Source organism: Medicago truncatula, chromosome 6, assembly GCF_003473485.1.
Source record: "Medicago truncatula cultivar Jemalong A17 chromosome 6, MtrunA17r5.0-ANR, whole genome shotgun sequence".
In the NCBI taxonomy this organism is placed as follows: domain Eukaryota; kingdom Viridiplantae; phylum Streptophyta; class Magnoliopsida; order Fabales; family Fabaceae; genus Medicago; species Medicago truncatula.
Window position 1 is genome coordinate 19,620,850 of NC_053047.1, and position 25,296 is coordinate 19,646,145.

Below are 25,296 nucleotides of genomic sequence, written 5' to 3' on the forward strand. Positions count from 1 at the left end.
ACAACACCCGATTATATTGTTCATCTCCACATCATTTGCATTATCAAGGAAACATGCCCATACACAAATAAATCATAGTATTCACCATCACACATTAACATGGTTACCAAAGTAGTCGTTTGTTTCATTCAAAGCACACGCGCTGCGCAGTTCCTTCCATCTGATCTGCGAGAGTCTTCTTAGTTTAAGAGGTATAAACTATGCTCTCTATTTTACACTTTCAATCCAAAATTTGCAACATTATTTGATAACGTTACACCATTCACCAAAGCTTATAACTCAAATTTCATAATTTTAAATTGTGTCGTAACTATTTATTTATGTTAATTTGTATCAAATTCTTCATTCCTATTCCTGTTCATTCCATAATAGTTTTGTTGAACGCCTATCGTCATACAATGGCGCCGTCGGAGTCATCGGTTGTCGCGGAGTACGCAAAGTCTAACCGTTCAACGTGCAAGAAATGCTCAGAAGCTATACAATCTAAAACCCTAAGATTGGGTTTGGTTACAAAAGACAAGAGTAGAGGCTTTGATGTTACTAAATGGCACCACCTCACTTGCTTTCCTGTACCCTCCTCTTACTCCTCAATTGATAAAATTATTGGTTTTTCTTCCTTGAAGGTATTTCCTTTCTTCTTTTCAAATATTTTTGTAAGTGAGTTAGTTATTTGAGTTTATCTAGTGGCATAAACACTCGTTAGACTGTTTGGCATGTTCGTAAGTTGTTTTGAAGTTATTCTCATAAGCTCGAGTAGACAGCTTATAACTTCTAAGAAAACAATCTAACTTTATTTTATCTTTTATTGTAGAAATAGCTTACATTTAAGGGCTTATCATTATTTTATCTTGGCTAATAGTCATGTTGGTCCCAGGATGTGTAACAAGTAGTCATAATGGTCCTTCATTGTATCGAAATTTCAAAATAGTCCCTGTCATTAAAATAATTGTGTAATATTGTCATATTAGTCCTTCAATATAATTGCTTATTTTCATATCAGTTCTTACTTATTGTCATTTCCGTTCTTATATGAAGAGTTATTGTGAGTATTGAGGAATTATTTTAGCGTCCGAGACTATTTTGATTTACAAAGTGCACAATTAGGGACTATTTTGAAATTTGTATATATTGAGGGACTACTGTGATTATTCGTTAAGTTAAACATTCAGAGACCAAAATGACCATTAAAGTTTTATCTTTTATTGTAGAAATAGCTTACATATAAGCGCTTATCATGAATGAAAATTAAGCTGTTTATCCAAACAAGGCCTTAGTCCTTTAAGTTTTTTTGGAACATATTGGTTTTAAGTTATAAAATGTCCCCACCATTACCCTTTTTTCATCAAACACAATTCAAAACTGTTTATGTGGTTGTTCAATGATAAGTTGGTAGGTCTAATGAGAATGACTTTTCCAATTGGGCATGTTATAAAACAGCTTCAGATTGATCCAATTCTATCCATCAAAGTTGTTTCCATAGGTGTATTATTCATTATAAGTTTGAAATAAAATCGATTACTTGATTTATATGTAAATTTAGGTTTGAATTCGAAAACAAGAAGAAAACATGCATAAGTAATCATGTTTGGTGTCATAAGCACTTTTTGGACTACCACCTCAATGTTAAGAGGTCATGTAAGCACTTTTAACATAATTGGATCAAAAAAGGATAACAATGTAAATATTCTATGATTTAAAAGTCCAATTTGTTACAATTTTTTTTTTAAATAACTAACTTGCTCAAACATCTAACTTAAAAGACCGCAAAAGATAAACAACAAAAACTACAACAACAACTAAGCCTTATCCCATTAGGTGGGGTCGGCTACATGGATCAAATTACACCATAATGTTCTATAATAAATCCTAAAGGACCGCAAGAGATATTTGACTTTTATTTATTTATTGATGTATTTCCAGAGCGGTGACCAGGAAGCTCTCACGAAGTTATTTACTGAACAGGAGGACAACTCTGAAGAGGTGAGAGCTCCATTTTCTGACTCAAATTTTATTATCTGCATTTTATGCCTTTAATTCGCACATCTCGAATTTGAAAGTGAGTAGTTTAGTCAGTGCAATATGAAAGCAATGAGCCACTAATATAAATATTAATGTGACTGTTTCCCAATGAAACTTGGGTTTTTTTCTTTCTATAAGCAACATGAATATTGCTATGAAGAGTACAAGGGATACTCCAATTTGATGCAAAAATTTAGTTCAAAAATCGCTTTGAATACACATTAGAGAGTTAGTGCACCATTCAGCAAAACCATAATGTAACCTTCCTGCCTTGTAACTTGTAATTTGCAAACCTACTCCAAGGCACCAGTGTGATATGGTTTATTAAACCAAACCCATTAGATATACCATTCTTAAAAATGATCTTGTTTCTATGAAGCCGAAGACAACAAACAGTAGACAGCCAAACAAAACTTAGGTTATAACTTTATTAGACACTCGTTTGAAGGTGGGACCAAGAATGAAATGAATATGATACAAATTTAAGTCTGAATCAGATAGTATTTAAATCAAAATTTGATAATGATCTCTAGCTAATGACACTCGAAATAGTCTATAACGGCATATTGGTCAACAAAAAATTGCATAATCTCTCCAACTGCATCCACGGCAAATTTGAACGCATTTTGTATAATACTAAATCCATCCGAAGTGTGTAATGGAAACATCTTCCTTGAACCTGAAGTTGAAATGTTTTTTGAAAAAGCATTACATTTATGCTTGGAAATGCTGGGATGATAGGAACTGATATCAAAATATAAACTAATAGTAAGATTACAATATAATCCCAAGAAATTCGAGAGTCTTGGTTCTCTCCCTTCCAAGTATTCGAGAGCTTGGTCTCTCCCTACCAATCCTTTATCCCAATCCCTGAATACCTTTCTTTTCCTCTGCATCTTATTTATAATACTAAGTCCTATAGCTGTTACATAGAAGTTTAGTAGACAGCAATTACTACACACAAGTAACAGTTACTTATTTATAATATTATTAAATAAACTACTATTATTCTATAACTGCTGCCCTTAGGAGTCCTATTACTAACAATACTCCCCCCCTAAAGATTCACCTTGTCCTCAAGGTGAAGGATAAAATAAGTGTCCACCAGGGTCCCATAACTTGAAGTAGAGTGACAGAGCAAGGTGTGAAACATGATAACTAATGCATGCATCAGACACTCTCTTCTGGGGAGGAATTTTTGGCAGCAATAGGCACAGTGCCAGTTCGATCAAACCAAAGGATCATCCACCCTTCACCACAAACACGTCTGGATCTGGTGGCTTTGGCAGCCGTGGAGGTAAGCCGCCCAACTCGAGTGAAACCCATCCCTCTCCGATAGTTTTTCTAGGCAATTTCGCCATCGATTCGAACACACTACTCATACCATGTTCATAAAAAAGTCTGTCGATACCAAGAAATTTGCGCTGATCTGCTTTGGTCTCTTGTTGCTTTTCCACAATGATGACATTCACGGAGGAATTTTCTGCATCCCTTTCTTCTGTGTTCTCTACCTTTTCCTCATTTTTCTCTTCTGCTGTCTGAATGAGTTCATAATTTCCTTGATCAGTTTCTTCTGATTGAAGGCTGAATGTGTGAGGCGTCGATGACTCCCATTCCAATCCAGATTCCTCTTCTTCATCAGATATAGGTAGAACGTCTCTATACTCCGGCTTAAAATGCCAAAGAAGTGCAATGTGAAACGCTTGCCAACTCGCATGCAGATGCCATCGACTCCACCACTGCCACCATACGAGAGCACGGTTTCGCAAGGCTTTCACCGCCTCCAGCAACTTCTCACCCTCCTGTGTTCCCACGACATCAAAATGTTTCTCAATACAAATCAACCACCAATAAGCGTCACTGCTGCCATCAAATTGTGGCATGTCCATTTTCCCTCTACTCTGAATTTCTTGCCCTGGGTCAGAACTGCTCTGATACCAGTGATAGGAACTGATATCAAAATATAAACTAATAGTAAGATTACAATATAATCCCAAGAAATTCGAGAGTCTTGGTTCTCTCCCCTCCAAGAATTCGAGAGCTTGGTCTCTCCCTACCTATCCTTTATCCCAATCCCTGAATACCTTTCTTTTCCTCTGCATCTTATTTATAATACTAAGTCCTATAGCTGTTACATAGAAGTTTAGTAGACAGCAATTACTACACACAAGTAACAGTTACTTATTTATAATATTATTAAATAAACTACTATTATTCTATAACTGCTGCCCTTAGGAGTCCTATTACTAACATGGGACAACATTTTAAAGTTGAAAAGGAAATGCGTTTGAATGTTATTTTTTGTAATTATATGGAAGTCTTACTTGATATTCTGAACATGTATGTATCTGGAAAAGATGTTGGTTTATGTCGTTTGGTTTTCTGATGATCTTTTTCTCTTTGTTCTTCATGATTATTGCTTGCACTAATGAGCATTTGGTTGTATGTTACACTTCTTACATGGCAGGCAAGTAAAAAAACGAAAGGCATACAAAATGAAGAGCAAGATGCTGACGAAAGGGATTCAAAGAAAACAAAAGTAAGCACGTGCACTGGTAAAGAGTTTTTGAATTACCAATTGTGTAGCTTGGGGAGAGATAGGTGGGTATAGGATCGAGGTCCTACGGAGGACCGGTCGGCCGGTGAATGAACGAAAACACGAGGAACGTAACACGGTTCATAAGTAGGATCGGTAGGTTTTTGATAGAGTTGACAGAAATAAATAGAGAAAATAGAGGAAAAACAGAGGAACCAAACAAAAATAAAGAAAACAATAAAAAACAGAGGAAAACAGGGCAAAAACGAACCGGAGTAAAGTGGAAGTGTCAAGGTGCTATAGGACGTAGAGTCGTACAATCCTACGAGCCAGCACTCGATCCTGACTACAATGGATGGTGGTTTCTGCACCCTGATGAGAATATTTAAAAAAATTTAGCCCCGATCTTACAAAAATTGGAAACAATGGTTTTGATTTGAGAGTAAACATTTATGTTTGTCCCATAGTGGTTATCCCACCTAATGTCGTTTGAAGTTATTATGTAGCATGTTTAGTGTTATGCAGACTCTTGGATGTCTAGCTATATATGTTATCTGTGTTAGCAAAGATCAAACTGAAGTCAAAATTGACCAAAATAAATATTGTTCAACCCTTTCTTTCACCCACATTAATTATCCACTCTCTCTAGCCTCCCCGTCCAAAACCAATGTTTACTTTCCTTTATCTCCCCTCTTCCTCTTATAGTGTATCATGCGGATATCATAGTTGTACTAATTCAACTTATCGGTTCAACATTTCGCCGAGGCATAAATATGCCTATGACAATACAATACATAATTCCCATCATCGCAATCCAAACTAGTTCCCATTTTGCATTCCTAAATCTGAAGTAAAGTAACAATTGTTGTTTAAATCTCACAAAAACCCTCAAATCTGCAAATAGCCTTTTTCGTTCCCAGAAAAAACATGGAGTTCGAAAGAAGAAAAAAAACAGAAAACAAAAGTTGTCATTGGGTGTGGGGCTTAGTTATTATAGAAAATGAAAAGCATGAAGCAACTAAAAAAAGATTCTTTGGATGACAGAGTCATAAGCTATGGAATTAGAGCAAGAGATATTTTGAAATGACGATGTGTATGTTAGAGGGAAATGTAAATCATGAAGCAAATGAAAATAGATTCTTCGGATGACAGAGTCATAAGCTATGGAATTAGAGCAAGATATATGTTGAGACGACGATGTGTATGTTAGAGAGAAATCTCAGAAAGAGTAATGAAGATAAATATATATGAGGCAGACAGAGCCAAAGCGGTAACGGCAACGCGCAGTATAGCAGTACCCAACATGGTAAAACAGGAAGAGGGGGAGGGGGATGGTGACAGTGGCGATGGGGAGCCAAAGAGAGATGAGGATGATGAGAAAGAAGAATCATTTATTTTTTTGGTGAATCAGATGACATATGGCAAGACATGTGGGTACCAATATAATACACAAGTACTTAACATGCTATGTCATCACCACCAACGATTAGGAACTAATGTAACAATATCTGCGACTTTCAGTCAGAGACTAAAATGAGTCAAATCCATCTGGAAAAGATGTATACAGTTAAACCAGAAGCCGTGTATTGTTGGTTTATGTTATTTTCCAATTTTTATTTTCTCCTTCAAATTGCGTATTATTGGTAATTATTTTTTATCCCTAAATCCTAATTCTTTTTGTTATTCATATTTATTGCTTGCAGTTATCCACCTCTGATGTCAAAGCTGCGATTAATATCAACATTTCAGTTTCTGATGTCAAGAGCACATACAAGGCAAGGTTTTGGCTCCTTTTTATTTTTATTTTTTACTTTTATACTTTATTCGATTACTTGACAGCTTCGATGTACTGACCAATCCTTACTAATTTTACTCCACTTTATTGATCCAGGATGCTACCCTTTTGCCTAAATGGAAGGCTTTCCAGACAGTCATTTTTCTTGAACGGGTGAGAATTTGAGTATTGGCCTTGGTGTGTGTGTGTGTACTTTCAGCATGGTTATACTGGAAGGGTGTAAACTATTCAATTAAAAAGTAGACGAGCGTACAAAAATTGCACACTTTTATGTATGGTTTACATGTTCCCCCTTGTTCTATGCTTTGATAATTTGCAGGATGATGGTCAGGAAGATTCAAGTAAAATTGCTGCATTTGATTTTGATGGTTGTCTTGCGAAAACTGCTGTGAATAGGTATGTCTACATCTGAAGTCATAACTTTTTTATCATTAATGCTATTGGTTTGGGTGTAAATGGAAGTATCAAAGGCTTCTGGTGACATTATGTGGTGCTAGCACAAACAAGTTCTTAAAATGGATATATTTTATTAATATCACCCTTTTGATTTGATATTATAATAATAATAATAATAATGATAATAATAATATAATAATAATAATAATAATAATAATATCACCCTTTTTATTATTATTATTATTATTATTATTATATTATTATTATCATTATTATTATTATTATTATCCTTCCGAAAGTTTCTAATTTTTGAGAAAATTATCTTTTCTTTCGGAGTTGGTCCAGATGCTTGGTCTCTCATGTATCCCTCAATTCCTGATAAACTGCAAAGCTTATACAACAATGGCTACAAGCTGGTGTGTCCCTTTTATCTGTAAAATAAAGCTTATTATTCAATTTTGGCTGATTATAGAAAATACTGAATTAATGACAGGTTAATTGATTAAAATAACTAGAAAACATTGTTTCACTAGGACAGAATACAAAAATAGGATGGGCAATTAAAAACATCTATAAAATTCAATTCAATATTTTAACTAATAATTTTTTTTTATAAATAATAACACTATAAAATCTGAGTTTACGTTTTTCTTCTTCATTCCAAAATCAAAACCCAAAAACGATAACACTATAAAACCTTTTTCTTCTTCCTTTTGTCTTAAAAAAAATTTGGATTGCCCAAAATCTTAATCCCTTTTCTTCTTCCTTCTCGATTTGTTGTTGCTATTGTTGATTTGATAATAAACACATGCTAGAGGCTAGCAGCATACTACAGGTCAGAAAGAGTACTCTTTCTACCTAAAACACAATCAGTCGGAAAAAGTGAAGCAACAACGGAAGGGATTTTGGTACAGTGTTTAAGAGGTCAATCACGTTTCAAGACACCAAGGGAGGTTGAGAAGTATTGACGATTGAATCAGGATCTGGTTTCTTCTTATTGAAGAGATTGATTTTGGATAAATCTGGAAGTGCTAATTGGAACACCCCGTTATCCCAACAAGTAAATATTTAATAAATAAATCAGAGTTCAACAATAAACGGGAATGTCACACTGCTTTTCAAAATTTCTTAAATAGAATAAAATGCTATTCATTAAAATCAACTTTGATAGATAAACCAATACTTTGCAGCGGAATATTTTTCAATCACTTAGCATTAAATAACCAACAATAAATTCTGACACAAAGGCCTCAACATCAATAGTCAATAACATTTGTTCAACAACGATAAAAGGCTCCATCAACATGTTTCAAAATTGATACATAAGGAATGAAAATAAAACAACAATTTTCTATCCCGTTACGTATCAGAGCCCTAGGACACTTGAGCCACCACTTCTACTACTCTTCATCACCTGCAAGTTACCCATACAAAGGGCAACATTTTCAAGCAGAAAGGGTGAGATTCACAAACAACAATAATAGACATATAATTCATCAATTGAATCTAACACCCTAAATATCAACAATACTTCAATATACTTATATATTTCATGGTCAACAACATTATCAACATATTCAATTTCAACCAACAGGAACGACTACTCAACCAACAACAACGACTCATGCAATGATATGACAACACTGTTATGACTCAACAACAAAATGCGACAATGCACATGCATGTGGTACCATTTAACGCGTTTGAATGACAAGGCATTCCAGGGCATGAGCCCTCACCAATTTGAATGGTTAAAGCATTCACAAGGCATAAGCCCTCTCCAATTGAATGAACTAGCATTCGCAGGGCATAAGCCCTCTCCAATTGAACAACAAGGCGTTCCAGGGCATGAGCCCTCAACAGTTTATGATTATGCAATGAACTCCACTTGTGTATATCAACATACAACTCAACTACAACACAACGAAAGCATGAACGACGACAACTACTACTCAACAATGCATATTTATGAATATGACTTACACTCCCAACAATCCAACTGATGATACCTCAACCTTTGAAATGAAATTCAACTACATGTATAATTTATTTATATATAAATATACATAATAGCCATCAACAATTCATCATACTTAATTCAACAGCTCTAGTAAAAATATCACAATTAATTATAACCATTGTCCTACACAAGAATTCAATCAACAGTATTCAAGTACATAGAAACGGCTTCAGGTACTGAACAACTCACCTCGCGAGTACATCTACTCGCTATGGCGAACTCAAGGAATGGGTTACTGGCTATGGCGAGTACGAGGCGAGCAAGAATATGGTGCTCTCGGGAGTTTTGACATTTTTCTCACTAAATCTTCATTTTTAAGCTCCCTAATCATTTTTTTAATCTAAAAATTGGCCCAGCCCTCTCTAAAAACGTCTAGGCACTCAAAACCATCCAACTTACATCTTATAACAACATTTTAAAAATCATGCTTCCCCACTCACTTACTCGCCATGGCGAGTAGTCTTGCTCGTGAGGCGAGCTATGAAGATTGCTCACTCGCGAGGCGAGACAAGCTACTCGCTGAGGCGAGCGATGAAGGTCTGTACGGACAGAATGCAGGTTTTTCCCAAAAATCCCAATTTTCTCAATTTCAATGCCCAAAACGATTTACAGAAGTGTAATAAATTACTGTCTACGCCTTGAACACCTTCTAATACTATTACAATGGTTCCTACACTCATTCCACCCAAAACCAAAGATTAAAACCTAACCCCAATTCTCAATTTCAACTGGAACTATGCTAAACCAAAAATCAGAATTATATAACCATTATCATTGAGAGATAGTCTCACCTTTACCTTGGTTTGATGAACAAAAACTCCCCAAAAATCAGAATCTCCCTTCTTGACTCTTCTCTTGATTTTTCTCCCAAAAACTGCTTGTACGTAAAACTGTTTTCTGACTTCTCTAACTCCCTAATTAACTCCCCCTTAATTCTAATTATCTCCCACTTAATTTCTTTAATTAAAATATAACCCCAAAACTCCAAATAATTCTATTTCTCACATTATTTTAATAAATACTAAAAATAAATCATTTAATAAAAATACACCACAACATCAACAATAATTATTTAAAATCATATAAAAGACTCTAAATAAATCAGAAATAATTAAATAACGACTAGGGCGTTACACTAATGTGTCCATTGGTGGTTGTTGTGATAATAGGGAGGTTGAGATTAAGGGATGAAGATTAGGACAACCTACCATGGAGGTTAGGGTTATCGGTGGTGTTGCGAACACATAACCTCCTGAACACTTCTTTTCTCTCTTATAATGTTAACTCATGATGATGATGATGATGAAAGATAACAAAAAAGGGTTGAATTTGATTTGCTATTGTTGTTTCTTCATTGTTGTTGTTGTCGTCGTCGTTGATGTGTTGATAATGATCAGAGAATTTGGAGAAATTAATTTATTTTTTTAATTCATGATAAAGAACTTAAAAAGGGTTGAATCTGAATTCTTTAATTTTTTTTTTCTGGGTTAAGATTGATGAAGAAGATGAAGAAAAGTGAAAAAAAAAAATTAAGTGTCAATGGTTCACAGTAAAATACAATAGACCCTACATGATCCAACAATCCTCTTTTAAAGAAAAAATCAAAAAGGTTAAAATTTAAAAATTTAATAATGTCTATGGTGGATCATCTTTAAACATGGTTCACCTTAGACATTTGATGTTAAAAACTAATGGAGAGGACCAAAACAATAAACGGCAGAAGATATAAGGGACCAATTTGAGACACTTTATAGTTAGAGGATCAAAGTGAAAACGGAAAATAAGTTAAGGGACCAAATGATGTATTAAGCTTAACAATTTTGAATAAATCCTAAAAGTCTCTAAGTTTGTAATGTATTTTGTCACCGAATAAAAAGATCTAAACCTACCGGCTTAATTTGGCTAAGAAAAGGATAAAATATCAATTAACATCAGGGTAGGCTTCAAAAGGCTCACAGGACCAAACACTTTTGCCTCAGTGTGTATATGACAAAGATCAATCGACAGTAAAGAAACAATGCAAGTTCTAGAAATGTAGATGCATGAAACACTCTTTATAAATAAATTGGAAAAATAAAATTTGGCCATGAACCTTACAGTGTTAGATTTCTGGGAGTTGTGACTACCTATCTTTAATTGTAGTATACTTCGCCTTTGAAACACAAGTTACTCCTCCTTTTGAACTTTTGGAATACCACTTGAACAAACATTTGTTACTAAATTAGAAAAAGTCAACAAACAAGCAAATTCATCAATAATAAACAAGTTCAGATTCAATCACATAACAGGGGGATACAACTAAGTTAATCCAAAACGAAAATTATCGAAAAATTGTTTGACTCAACAATAGAAATAAAATACTGAAAACAAAAAAAAAAATAAGAAAAGGATGGGTGGCCTCCCACCAAGCGCTTTCTTTTACGTCATTGAGCTTGACGCTTCAACCACTGTTAGGGTGGCAAAAATTATAGAAAGAATATATCATCCTTCTTCTTCCTCTTGTTTGGTAGGAATTCCATGAATTTGGCAAAAGGAATCACATGCCCCGGTGCACCCACTGTTAAACCTGTAGAATTTGAACTCTCCCACCGTTGAGAAGGACATGCACCCTTCTGCACGAGTGATTTCCTTAACCCCCGTTGATCTAGACTTCGAGAAAATATCAACACTCCTCACTTTGGGATTTTCTTCCACCACAACCTCGTGACACTCAGTCTCCGTCTGAACCAACTTCCTCTGAGACTCATGTGCTTTCTCATCAAAATCACCACACTGAAGATCAAACTTCTCAAATGAAACTTGATTTGACACCAAAAAATCATCTAAAATATTTTGAAGTTGAGTATATTGTAATCTATGTTGACCACTTCCTCCTCTTTTTTTTTAACTATGTATTGCTCCTCGCAAATAATTCTTATAAATATTCAGAATTATTTTTTGAAGAAACTAAAATGGAATATATTACTGAAAATCAGAAGATTTTAGCATAAGGAGTGTCAAAATTCCAGTTGAAAAAGTCAAATAAATATTCAGAATTTCATCATGCGAGAGCTCTTTTTGAAAGCTACAAATGTCTACGTTTAAGAAAAAGAATAAAGTTAATTAAGAAAATAATTCCTATAAATCCCCATAATTTTGTTTTTAGTTGATACAAAAAAAAATTGTACTTTGTAGTCCATGTATGATTTTTCATTAGCATTCTTAGGGACAAAAAAACCCGATCAAAATTATTTACAAGGATTAGTATGTTGATGAAATTTTTTTATAAGACTAAAAATACTGATAGAATTTTTCCTTTTACATCAATTTTATGAAGGATTTGTTGTTATACAAGTGTCTCTCCTCATGGTAAAAAATAGTTTTGTTTTATCTTATTTGCATATTATATGATAGAGGAGTGTTATTTGAACAACCATTTGGTTGACAACTTTTGTGACAACCATAATTTACAAAGAATAAGTTGGTATGTGCACGAAAATCAAAGCAATAGAGAGATAAAGTAAAAAGTAATGTGAGTATGAGAGAGAAAGTTGTCACAAAAGTTGTCATAAAATGAATGTTTAAATATCATTTCTCTATATGATATGAGGAATGATATGTGAACAACCAAATCGTACAACCAGCAACTTATTTTCTATTTTTAATAATATTTTACTTGATTTCGATTTATGTACTCCTCACAAAGTTAAAGGTTGTTGTATTGGTTGTCCAATTTTAAATGTACAAATAACATAACTCATATGGTATTGATGTATGGTGTATGGTGGTTCGGTGTATATTGAAACATCATGCATGCAACAAAGTAGGTTAAAATCAAAGGAAAAGAAAGAAGACACTGAGTAAGAGATAAAATATAAAAGAATTTTTTTGGTGGTGCAAATAAATTTATAGCAGAAAATCTCTTTGAAGCTTAAACGTTCCTCGTAAAATAACACCCATAGAAAAAATGAATATCAAAAGGAGTTTTGGTAAGTGGGCACTAGTTTATTATAATCATTCTATTTTTTCACACTATTAATAAATTTAACTGATTAAATATTAAGAGATTTTGCATTCCGGAGTGGCGACAATGTTGAGTAGTGGAAAATATTCACATTGGACAAAAAAGATATTTTTCATAAAAATTTATTGATAGTTTACTATACTTAATTAGGTAGTATTGATTCTACGGACGATGCGTACCGAAGCTCTATACACTTATATGTACCAAATTCACCACATGTCTCGTATCGTAATGCAAACCAGTACACCTACCACGAACAACCGCGAATTACGAATTAAGTGACTATGTTGTGAACATAAGTTATGGCGACTAGTTAATAAAATGCATAAACACCCTCTGAACACATGCTTTCTTCTATGTACATATTAATATTTTAATAAGGGAAATGCTAACAAGTATCCTTGGGACACTGCTTAAGGAATCAAATATAGCATTGTATTGGAAATTGTGCGGTTCTTGCCTCAAATGACTTACTTGGCTAATGGCTAGTGACATTTATGTATCTATACGCACTTGGCAAGTGACATTGTAATTTGTGCTTATGTTGACATTTGTTGTTTTCACAACCAGTGTTTTCTAATAACACATGAAAATGACCAAAAAATCAAGCGGTAGTTAACTACCGTTGGTTTTCTAGTCATAAACAAGCGCTAGTTAACTACCGCTGAGGTGTTTTTAGTCATTTTCATGTGTTATTAGGAAGCTTTTGATGTTAGAAAAGCAATTTTCGCTTAGGTTAACCTACAATAAGAGAGTATGAGTCTATATTAAAAAAAACTAGACCATCGACCCGTGCTTACGCATAGGTCATATCAATAGTAATAATTGACAATGAAATATAAAATAATATGAGTGCAATGACATAGTTCATTCCATAATGAAACATTTGTTTTGCGAATATAACATAATATAATATTGAAATGACATAAGTCGTTTAACACAAAAAAGGTTTTATACTTTGCGAATACATTCAAAAAAGGTTTTATACTTTGCGAATATTGAAATGACATGTTCTTCCAATGATTTGATTTTTGCATATGGTCATTATACATAAACCATATTATGAGAAAGTCTTTAGTTTTGGAATAGGCATCTGATGTGAGAGATAAGCTGTTTTGTAATACAATCAATTTACTTTTCTACACTCAAAGCAAAAATAAAATTATCTAATTTTATAAGTGAATCTTGAAAACATAAGAAATTATAGGCAAATTATATCTTATGATACATTTAACATTTTCACCTGCAATCAAAGCAATGCATCAACAAACAATCAAAGCAATGCATCAACAATACATTTAGAAAACCCAAGAATTTCCTTTTTGTGATTCTGAAAACAAATAAGATTCTTAATTTGAAATCCCTAAATCAAAGAAAGGATGAGTTGAAAATAAAAATAGCACCATATGTATTTTTGTGAGATAATGAAAGAAAAAGGAACAACAACCTTTACTTAACGGAGGAACAAAAAAAATTAGGATATAGTACGAAACAAAAAAAATAAAAAAGAACTTGTTGCGATCTTTTTAGTTATTGTGCCACATCTTCTTCTTGTTTAAACATTTTACAGTAGTATTAACAAAACATGAACCTTATGGCATTTGTTTAAGGAGGAACGTGATCAATAATTTCAATATCAAATTATGTTACAAAATATGTTGTTAATCAAACCTTAGAGAAGGGGGATCAACAAAAAAAAAATCTACAAACAAAGGAGGGAAATTTTTAGGTTAGAGTTAGGGTTAAGTATAGCTTGACTTGTTAAGATTTATAAATAAGAGAAAATAAATCTACAAATAAAGGAGATAAATTTTTAGGTTAGAATTAGAGTTAAGTATAGCTTGATTAGTTAAGATTTATAAATAAGAGAAGATATTTGGGCAATACTTTATGACATAACCATGTTGTATCTAACTTACATTGGTTTAAGCCTATTGTCCCTAAATCTAATGACACATCTTCCCTAACCTACGATGAGGTATCAAATGTATATCACCAATACTAAATCATTAGTTTGGTTTATATTATACTTTTATTGTATTAGAAAAGCCATAACTGAAGCTTTCGACAATTCTAAAGATCCCAACTTTGAATATTTCTGTTCAAAGCGTGTTTGGATTAAGCGACCGAAGATTAAACTCTTTGTTCAGAGTGAGTTGTTTCTTTTTTCTTCCTTGCATTTATTTTTATTTCATCACCTTAAAGTTTTTAGCTTTAATTATTTCTCCCGGTTGAATATCTCATTGGATTTAACTTTCACCACTCATATTCTTTTTAGGTTAAAGATGTATGTTCTATTAGATTTGGGATTATAAATTGGTATTATATACATTTTTTTGTTACTTCATATACTTATTGATGCTTATTTAAAGACTGAAATTTGATGAGATATGAAGTTATATTTATGTATTTTTTGAAGAACTTCTTTGTTAATTCTTTTATATGAGCTATCAATGGTGTTTTTACTAATATTTTTATTTTTGGTTTCAAACTTTGAATAAGTTATGACTTTAAGATGCTTTTGGTGTTTGATTTGTATAAAGCATGATTAATGGGAAGTTGATATTTTATGTTTGAGATGTTTAAAGGATATTGAGGTATGCAATTAATTCTGCTCACAAATCAGTGACATTTGATTTTTAATTCTTTGTGCAGGAGGATGTAACTTTTTTTCAAAGTTTTTTGACGACAAATGCAATGCATGTAACCTACATTTTTGAATGCCCAAATAAAAGCCATAGTAAATACATAAAATTAAGCAAGTCAATTTTAAAGCCGTAAGCAAGTATGTCGTCTATGACATAACCATGTTTCATGTCTATAAATCAGGTTGCCATGAAATTCAAAAAAAATATAGTTAATTTTGTTTTTTGAATGGGTTTTTCTTTTCAGGCATTTATGCCTTAAAAGGAATTGATTTTACTCCTCTACATCTTCATCAAGTTATATTATGTAAAACTTTCTCCCCTACAAATGAATTCTATCGGTAATTGCAAATTTATCAACAACAAAAGAAATCAGAACACCGACAAAGATCAGTCTTTATTACAGTCTATAGGACACGTGCAACAGCACGGGTCGACGGTCTAGTGACCAATAAACACAAAAATGGACACATATGGAATGTATACAAAACCATTTCAAATATAAAATTGCAGTAATAGAGAATACATAGACAACATCATTTTGTAGGACAACTAACTGTTTGTTTCAGAAAAAAAGTAAACAATACTTCTCATGCAAAACTAACATAGATGCCCTCTAGTTTTGAATTATAAAATAAAACCAAGCCCCTCTAAGACCTTTTTCATCACTACACACCTCAACCAATGCCCCTTCCCTAAAGTGAAAGTCATCCTTCTCTAAGGTCACTGTTTCATCGGCTTTAATCAACACCTTTTTCTTGATATCATTGTCATCCTATAATATATATAATTAACAAACAATATCACCACTCACTCACTCACAACATTTAATTGAATCATTTAAAGTAAATTAACATTAACAACCTAAGACATGCAAATAACAATGGAAATTTAAGCTTACCTGCTGTTGAAGTGGTTTGAAAGTGTATGCAGTGGCGGCCGCGGCGGAGGAAGAAACATGGGTTTTGGATCTGTTGCCATGGAATGGTTGGAAGAAGCCCGTGTCCATGTGGTTCACTTGGACATACTCCCATAATAAATCTGTTACTGCAGTAAACATGATTGAATCAATTTATGCACATAATTGCAAAGGTGAAAAAGAGAAGATTGATATGGATTGCCGTTCTTTTTTTTATTTTATGAAATCAAAAAAATGTATCAAAAAAAATGAGATAAAATAAAATAACAATCTTGTGTTCGTGGAAAAAAATATATAATTTGATGATCAATAAATCAACGATGTTAGATCCAATAATTTCACTCGTAAACTATTTTTTTAAATAACAATTTAATTCTATAAACTCAAATCAACCTTATAATTAATAGTGAACGTAAAGCAAAATAAGCATTAAAGGGTATATAATCATACATCCTTAGTGGACATCAAAAAAATTAAGCGATGTAGATATATTCATATAGTATGAATGAGATTAACTTATATTATTGATTGATACCTTTGGTACTTCGTTGATTTGATTGTGAGATATATGCCAATTTTATTTGATGAATATTTTCTTCCTCATCTACACATTTACCTTCATCCATTATTGCAACAATCAAACTAGATCGGCTAATATGAAGAGTTTGAGAAGAAAATAAACATGTAGTATATTTGGTCAAACTATTAGATCTGGGATTCTATCAATGATTTTATAGACTTGGTAGAGGAATCAAAGGATTAACCACATGTGGACTTAAAAGACAGTGAAATATTGAATAGTTGATTAATCGATAGAGTATTTCAAAGAACTCGTGAAAAGAAAAAAAATGGTATGAAGAATTACGAAAGAAAGTGTGGAGAACAAAAACAAAGTATAAATAAGAAAAGCACTACAAGGAAGAAATTAAGGATGAACATATTGTGGATGAGGCCACTTTTATATGCAATGAGTAACAAAGAAGATGCGTCATTAGGTTTAAGTTTAATGGGTTTGGGCCTATGTACGTTAGATACTACATCAAGGAAATTGCTCTATTGGCCCAAAAGACCCTAGTTTCTCATTTTCAACCCCCTCCCCCAACTACCCTTGTATATATGATGATCGAGGCTTACATTACGATTGGATCGGACAATATTTTCTAATCGGGAAAAATTAAATTGAAGTTTTTTCGTGTGAATTGGAAGTTACAAGGTTCAAAATCTTTGCAATAGATCAGAAGTTAGAATAGGTCATTTTTTCCCAATCAAAAGTTACAAACTAATTGGATCAGAAACTAAGTTCCAATTAAATCCTTTATCGGATTTAAAACATTTTTTCAAAGAAAAGCAACATAAATTAACCATAAACATGTTTTTTTTTTTTCCATCAAACATACATATAGTAACACAATTAAAATTACAAGACATACAAGTTAAATCGACAATACTTAAAAACATTATAGAATAAAATGAAATTTCAACAACTTAGTTGGAACGAATGTGCATTAAACACTTGTTTCCTTGCAAGGGGACTTTTTTCCTTTATAACATGCAGTGTTGTGCTCATGTGATTGATAGGAAGATATGATTTTGGTGTCTTTTTCTACCTTTTGGTGTGGTAGTTCATGTTATATGGATTGATAGGAATATATGTTTTTCTTTGTTATACTTGGAATAGGTTCCCAGTTTTGTAGTTTAAGTTGTTGGCAGTTTTGGTTGTTCATGTTTTTGTTGTATGGTGCTTGCTCTGACACTTTGCAATCTATTTGATCTACTCTTTGCACACCTTGTTCCTAATGTAGTTCCTAATTTAATACTGTTTACATTTTAAGAAAAAAAAAATGATCTGTCCGGTGGGGATGGATGCGGAAAATGCTCTGGTGTGATAACAATGGCTTCCGGTACGATGACGATGAGTCTTCTCGGTGAAACGAAAGGTGCCTGTAGGAACGTTAACACTCCAACGCTCAAGTCACTAATGGAACCGAGAAAGAGTGTGTAGAAAGTGTTGTGAAAAGTGACTCATACCTTTAGGGTGAAGCAATGTCACCCTTATATAGGTGCGCATTGGGATTAACCGCCTCTGGGTTTTGCAGCGTGTGATTAGGGACGGTTAGAGGACATGTGTAAGGTGATCCTCGCATGAGGGTGTGCTCGTATGCGGTGTGGTGCAATTAAATCCGATGTATCCAATCAGGCGCAGAGCCTTCTAGCAGTGTAAGTTAGGCCACGTGTCAACGTGTGATTGGTCTTCTTACCGGTCCAGAACAAAAAATTATAAAGAAAAAGAATAGAATAGAGAACAATATACAAGAAACATCTTCTTTACTTGTAAATACCAAGTAGCCCGAAATTATTTTAAGTTATATGTATATATACACACACACACGCATGAAAAGGCGTTCTTAAAAAAACATTAAACAATATAGTGAATTCGCAAAATGTTACAATCTTATAATTAGCATGCCAACTAAAGAAAGCTTTGCGCCAAGAATACTCTCTTAACATCAAAACCATAACTCACATTCTTAAAAAAGACTAGTCCCACAACATAGATTATATAATTCCTTTTCATTCTAGCCAGGATCCTCTACAGCGTACAGTCTGTTCGGTTAAATCTCAGTCTTTGAACTAGGAATGTAACTTGTGCATGAATGGCCATAATGGATGGACAGCTGCAGAGAATCTATTCCTTCTTAGCATTTATTCTCCTCTTCAACAGCAAAATGATAAAATCATTACCATAAAACCTTTTGTAGTATGTACAACAGTGAGAAATTAGTTTGTTGTAATCGAAACTAATTATGAAAGAATCAATTGTCTTGTACCAACCTATGGGCGCCTTGATTTAAACCATACATAGATTTAGTTAACCTGCAAACCAATTTTTCTTTTGCTTATTATTTAAATGCTTTCGATTGGAGCACATGAATTTCTTCTTCAAGCTCTCTAGGTAGAAAAACACTCTTTACATCTAACTATTCAAGATGTAAATCCAATGCAACACACATTGCCAACATTACCTGTATTGTAGTGAGTCTAACAACCGGAGAAAATATCTCATTAAAGTCAACACCTTCTGTCTAAGAATATCCTTTTGCAACTAGTCTTGCACGATATTGTTCAACTAGATCATTACAATCATGTTTGATCTCGTATGTTCATTTCTTTCCAATGTCTTTTTGACCCTTTGAAAGTTTAACAAGCTCCCATGTCTTGTTTCTTTGTAGGGCCTCCATTTCTTCATGCATTATTGTCATATATTTAAAAAAATATGAATTCTTCAACGCCTCTTGAAAATTTGAAGGTTCACCTTCTTCCATTAGAAGACAATATGCATTTTGGATCTTCATTACATATTTTGACTATTGAGATGGTTTCTGCGCCTGACATGTTGATCGACAGGCACCACCATTGACCGCATTTGGTTCTTGCACATCGTGCTCTGATTCAGCTTCAGAAGAATCACTTTCCTTGAATTTTTCTTCCATATGCACTATTGCAATCTCTTTGAAAGTGTTGTCTTTTTTATGCTCACTCTACAACTCATTTTCTACAAAGACTACATCCATGATAACAACAACCTTGCGGGTAGTGGAATCTCACAAGTGAGAGATACGTTGGAGCAAAGTGTTGTCTTTGAATTCTACATTGCATAGAGAGATACGTTGGAGGAAGAGACCATTCTTGTCTGCCACAACAATAATGAAACCTTTTTTTTTTTTCTTCTCACTATTTATATTTTAATTCACATTTAATAATAAGGAGAAATAAATATTTTTAAATTTAACAAAACTTGCACAATTAATTAGTGGTAACCGTTTTCTATAACACCTTAAACCCTTAAAGCGATAAATATTTTTAAATTTAACAAATCTTGCACAATTAATTAGTGGTAACCGTTTTCTATAACACCTTAAACCCTTAAAGCGATAAATATTTTTAAATTTAACAAATCTTTCACAATTAATTAGTGGTAACCGTTTTCCACAGATTTAATGGAAATTTCTGACATATCTTCTTTTCTTGTTTTGACACTAAAAGACATTACATTGCCATTAATTTAAAATTTTTCTTAAATAAAGTGACAATAATGATTATTTTACAACGAGTTAGACCATCTCCATTTATTTCATTTAGAGAGATAAAAATATTAAAAAAAACTTAAAAAAATTATAAAATAATAAAGGATTAATAGGTCTTTACCTCCTGTAATATAAGTGATTTCAGTCTTGTGCTTCCTCTTTCTCCAAGCTACCAAATGCAGCTTGGCATATCGTATCAAGTACTTCACTATAATCATCCACTGATATACACCCAATGTTCACACTGCTTTCACCAAGTAGGGCTTTAATTTGAATGCATAGTTTTTGTGCAAAAACTTCCTGCACCACGGTGATTATTAATAATGAAAATTACAAATGAAATTTCGACTAAACTATAAGAATCCAGAAAAAATGCAGATTGTGGAAAAAGAATTCATAATTGAAATTTCATGTGAAAGATCATGTGAAAAGATCATGTTAAATCAAACAAAAAACGCGAAAGAGCCTGAGATGAAATCCCAACCCAAAAAGAGGATTGAGATGAAAACAAAATTCATAGTAATATTAATTTTAATTGAAATTATTATTTTTATTTTTCAACAAATATTTGAAAATATACAATTATAAAAAAAAAATTAAATATACAATTGATTAATACCTTTGGTACTTCCTCGATTTGATTGTGGGATTTATGACAATGTTATTTGGTGGCCATTTTCATCCCCATCTGCACATTCACCTTTCTTCAGCAAATCTGACAAATTTTACAATAAACTAAACACATGGTAGATATTGCCAAGCTATATATTAGATCAAGACTTATGAACTTGTCAAGAGCAATGCTAGCTACAGTTGCTCAAGCACTCTCTTTTGAACAGTTGCTTTTCGATTGGTCCACATCATTCAAATGAAATCATGCTCCAACATGCAACTGGATGTTTATTTAATATAATTTTTTTTTAAGAGGCATTTAATATAAATTAAAATATAATTTTTTAATTAACTTTTGAGTTTCTAGAATTTGATTGTTACTCTATTAAAAAAAAAAAGATTATGCGTCAAATTATTTGGTTCTAATTTCATAGATGTACTAATCATCATTTTTTCCTTATTCATTGGGACAAGATTCTTATTTTATTTCTTTCTTTTCTCTGGTAGATGTTTTTAAATTCATAAAAAAAAAGAATCCTACATCAATCTTCTCTTTTTCACCTTTGTAATTATTTTAATTAATTCAATCTTGTATTTTGTAGTAGAAGATTCTACATTCCAAGATTTCTTTATTCTGGAACAAGATGTGTCTCAAGATTGAAGAATTGTCTTATGAAATCCTCAAGAGTCTAAGCCATTTACGTGGCAAGTCCCATTTTTTCTTACCAAACCAAAAGTCGTGCCACATAAGGGCTTTTCCCATGTCTGTAGCATACCAAAACAATCATAAGTGTATGAAAACTAGAACATCAAATAGAAGGAAGAGAAGTTTTAAAATTTACTATTAAGTGATGCAACATCGAAAATGGTAATGAAGATAAACATGAACCACCATCAAAGAAGGAACATGTAATATGTTCACTAGATTTGCATGAAAAATTTGTCCAGGCTATTAGGAACTTGATGCGTATAGTATGCATTCTTTATCTGGTGGTTATAATATGCATACTATAAACAATGAGTTCCTTAATTGCTTTCACGAACTTTTCATGTAATTCTAGTGAATATGTTACAAGTTCCTTCATTGTTGGCGGTTCATGTTTATGTATATTACCCTTTTTCCGGTGTTGCGTCACATAACGGAAATTTTAATACATCTCTTCCCTCTATCTGGTGGTTATAATGCTTTCAGCTCGCACTTTTGGGGCACCTAGGATAGTCGTTGTGGATATTGTTAAATTTTCAACAAACATTCAGGTATATTAGGTATATTGATTGAATCAGAAGTTTTTTAAATCTTTTATATTTTTTTCTGTATCTGTCATTACGGTAATTTTCATATAATTTAAATGGTTACTGATATTGTTTAATCCACAGTGATTTTGAAAGGAAACAGTTGAAGTTAGGTATGTCATAACCAATACTAAGATTGTTTTACCAAGAGCTATTTTGAATAAAGTTCTCTAGATATAGTTGTAGAACAAAAAATTATGGAAAGTTTATAGATACTTGAAAGTTCTCTATTTTGTATTGTTACTCATATGTATTGGTGTTCATACATTTAGATTCGCTATATTTGTATTGTTACTCATTCTTTTTACTTGCAATCCCAGTTGGAGGTGTTTATATAGCCTTATCATCTAATGGGTGAGAGTTTGCTTTGAACAATAGGTGGTGTTTTGGTTGCTTGTTCTCCTTCATCATATTTATATTATCAGTTGATGAATCTTATTTGGAGGACTCAAATTATAGGTATAGGTACCTTTTATCAACATAAACACATTTTTTGATTACATTTTAGTTTGAATTAGTATGAAAAATGAATTTGAAATTGTTGATAATGATTATGATTATGATTACTTTGTTATATGATTATGAAAGTGACACATGAACACAAATTTAAAATTTGAATTTACCCACATTGGTATTATTAAGTCCAAAGTTTTCTATTCCACAAAATCATTGTGGTCTATAAAGTTTTATAAAGTCTTTGTGTTAGATATTTGTATATTGGCTTCCTTATTTCTAAAATAAATATTCATGCATGATGTTGGATACGATGTTCTAACATGTTGGCACGGTTCAGTGTGCCCTGTTTATGTGCCAAGATTTACGCGCGCTTTATCTATTTAAGGAATCCACGCATTTTTACTTGTTCGCCAAGTCGCGTGCATTTTGTCTAGAATCAGTTGTGTGATTATTTCCTAAAGTAGTGACATTATTTTAAGAAACTTTGGATGTGTTTTAGTTGTTCCTAAAGATGTTCCGACATTTTAGGAGACAACCTGTTTGTTCCTGATTCTTGGGAAGCGGGTCAGCTATTGGATCTGAAATGTTTTCTGAAGCCCAACAAGTCTATTCAAGCCGTACTGCTTCAGAGTATTTATACACGGACGCAAAAGCTAATTCATCATTCAAACCGTCATTTATATATCAGAGCTTTTAGGGTTTTGAGTCGTTGTTCAATATGAGCCTTTTCTTGTGTCACCTTGATACATGATAAGGACTGTGTTTTATTGAGTTGTAATTGTGTATACTACTCCTAAGCTTTGAAGCACGAAGGTAGTTTGTGTTTGAAGGTAACTTCATCATTGTTTTGTAATCAGATAATCACAAGTGTGTGATTGAGTGGAAGTGAGATGAGATCTCAGATCTAGGAGTTCCTAGGTTGAAGTCAGTGCAGGTAGGTCTTATGTTATAAGTTGTGAACTTGGAGTTTGTTGAGAACGTAGAACAAGGACTACGCTAGTGGATTTCCTTCCTGCCTTGGTAGCCTCCATAGTAGGTGTGTTTGTCACTGAACTGGGTTAACAATTCAGCTGTGCCATTTACTTTCTTGTCTTGTACTTTTACCTAATTTTGTTTGTTATTGTTAGCATGATGTTTAAACAATTTACCTGTGCTATTTACTTTTACCTAATTTTGTTGGAACATCGTATAAAACATCTGAAAGTTAACGCGCCAGAATTTCAATGTGTTATCGGGTATAAATATTTATGTACTCGTTCTTTAGGATAATTTATAAATCTGCGCCCATAAAATAAGCAGGGCTTACCAGAACTGTTCTTTCGGTAACATTCATATACCTGCAACTTTTATTTATTTGTCAGTGATATTCATATCCATGCAACTCTTTCTTCATCACACATATATATATATATATATATATATATATATATATATATATATATATATATATATATATATATATATATATATATATATGGGGGATAGGATCAAATGACACCAAAGTGTCAAATTAAATTTGACACCAAATCCTAACCATTAATATAGTTTTAATCTAACGGTTCGCATAAATTCATTAAGCGTTCACATGCTTTCAAATGATATACCTTTTAATTTTAGAAATACTATATTCTTTCTTCTCTTGCTTAATTACTTTCCAAAAATTCTCTAATTCTACATTTTTTTTGGAAGGATTCAAAAAATGCATCTATGCTCTCACTCTTTTGTGTTGTATTCATCCCAACAATGAGAAATTATACAAACTTTGGAGCCGTTCATTTTTTTTTCTTTCCGAATCCTAATTATACATAATTTGGTGTCAATCTTCCTCAAAATCTTTAATGCATAATGAATCACGTATACACTTTTTCAGCTCACCCTTGAAATTTAAACTTTTATGAAATATGTGGGAACACTTCTCATAAAACTTTTTTGAGTTAAATATGTTTTTGGTCCCTATAAATATACCAACTTTTCATTTTAGTCCTTCTAAAATTTTCCTTCGACTTTTAGTCCCTAAAAAATTTTCCATCTTCACTTTTGGTCCCTCATTTAAAGTAAACTCATATGTATAATTCATAATTTTGCAGAAAAATTCATAATATTATAAGAATCTCTCCCAAAAAAAAATTAGAATTTTTTAACAAAACATAAATTTAATATGAATTTTTATATTTTGGATGGTTAAAAATTCGTAATTAATTTATGTTTTATTAAAAATTCTAATTCTTTTTGTGAACTTTTTTTACAATATTCGACACATTTCTTCACAATTTCATTAAAAAATACAAAAATTAACTTAAAGATAGGGACCAAAAGTAGTCATTGAAATTTTAAAGGGACTAAAAGTTAAAGCAAAATTTTAGAGGGACTAAAACGAAAATTTGATATATTTATAGGGACCAAAAACGTATTTAACCCAAATTTTTTTCTAATGTGCCACAAACAAACAATGTCGAGTTAATTGGAGTAATAAAATAGGGATGAAGTAGGAGCAAGAGAGCCATAATAATAAGAGAT

The 25,296-nt window shown here is 32.5% G+C and overlaps 1 protein-coding gene across 1 annotated transcript; it reads left to right on the forward strand.

Annotated features, from left to right (window-relative positions):
* Positions 1 to 378: 378 nt before the first annotated feature.
* On the forward strand, positions 379 to 7,217 carry LOC25496488 (polynucleotide 3'-phosphatase ZDP). The gene is made up of 7 exons (XM_024786458.2): positions 379 to 623; positions 1,921 to 1,980; positions 4,487 to 4,558; positions 6,259 to 6,330; positions 6,447 to 6,503; positions 6,670 to 6,746; positions 7,081 to 7,217. The coding sequence occupies exons 1-7, from the start codon at positions 399 to 401 to the stop codon at positions 7,181 to 7,183; spliced, it is 666 nt and encodes a 221-aa protein (XP_024642226.2). The 5' UTR covers positions 379 to 398; the 3' UTR covers positions 7,184 to 7,217.
* The last annotated feature ends 18,079 nt before the right edge of the window (positions 7,218 to 25,296 follow it).

Excerpts from the sequence above, each read along its gene's own strand:
- LOC25496488 (XM_024786458.2), top strand. The coding sequence starts at position 399 with ATGGCGCCGTCGGAGTCATCGGTTGTCGCGGAGTACGCAAAGTCTAAC. Across the intron at positions 6,331-6,446 it reads ATGTCAAGAGCACATACAAG|GATGCTACCCTTTTGCCTAA; the intron begins GCAAGGTTTTGG and ends TTATTGATCCAG. Across the intron at positions 6,504-6,669 it reads CAGTCATTTTTCTTGAACGG|GATGATGGTCAGGAAGATTC; the intron begins GTGAGAATTTGA and ends GATAATTTGCAG.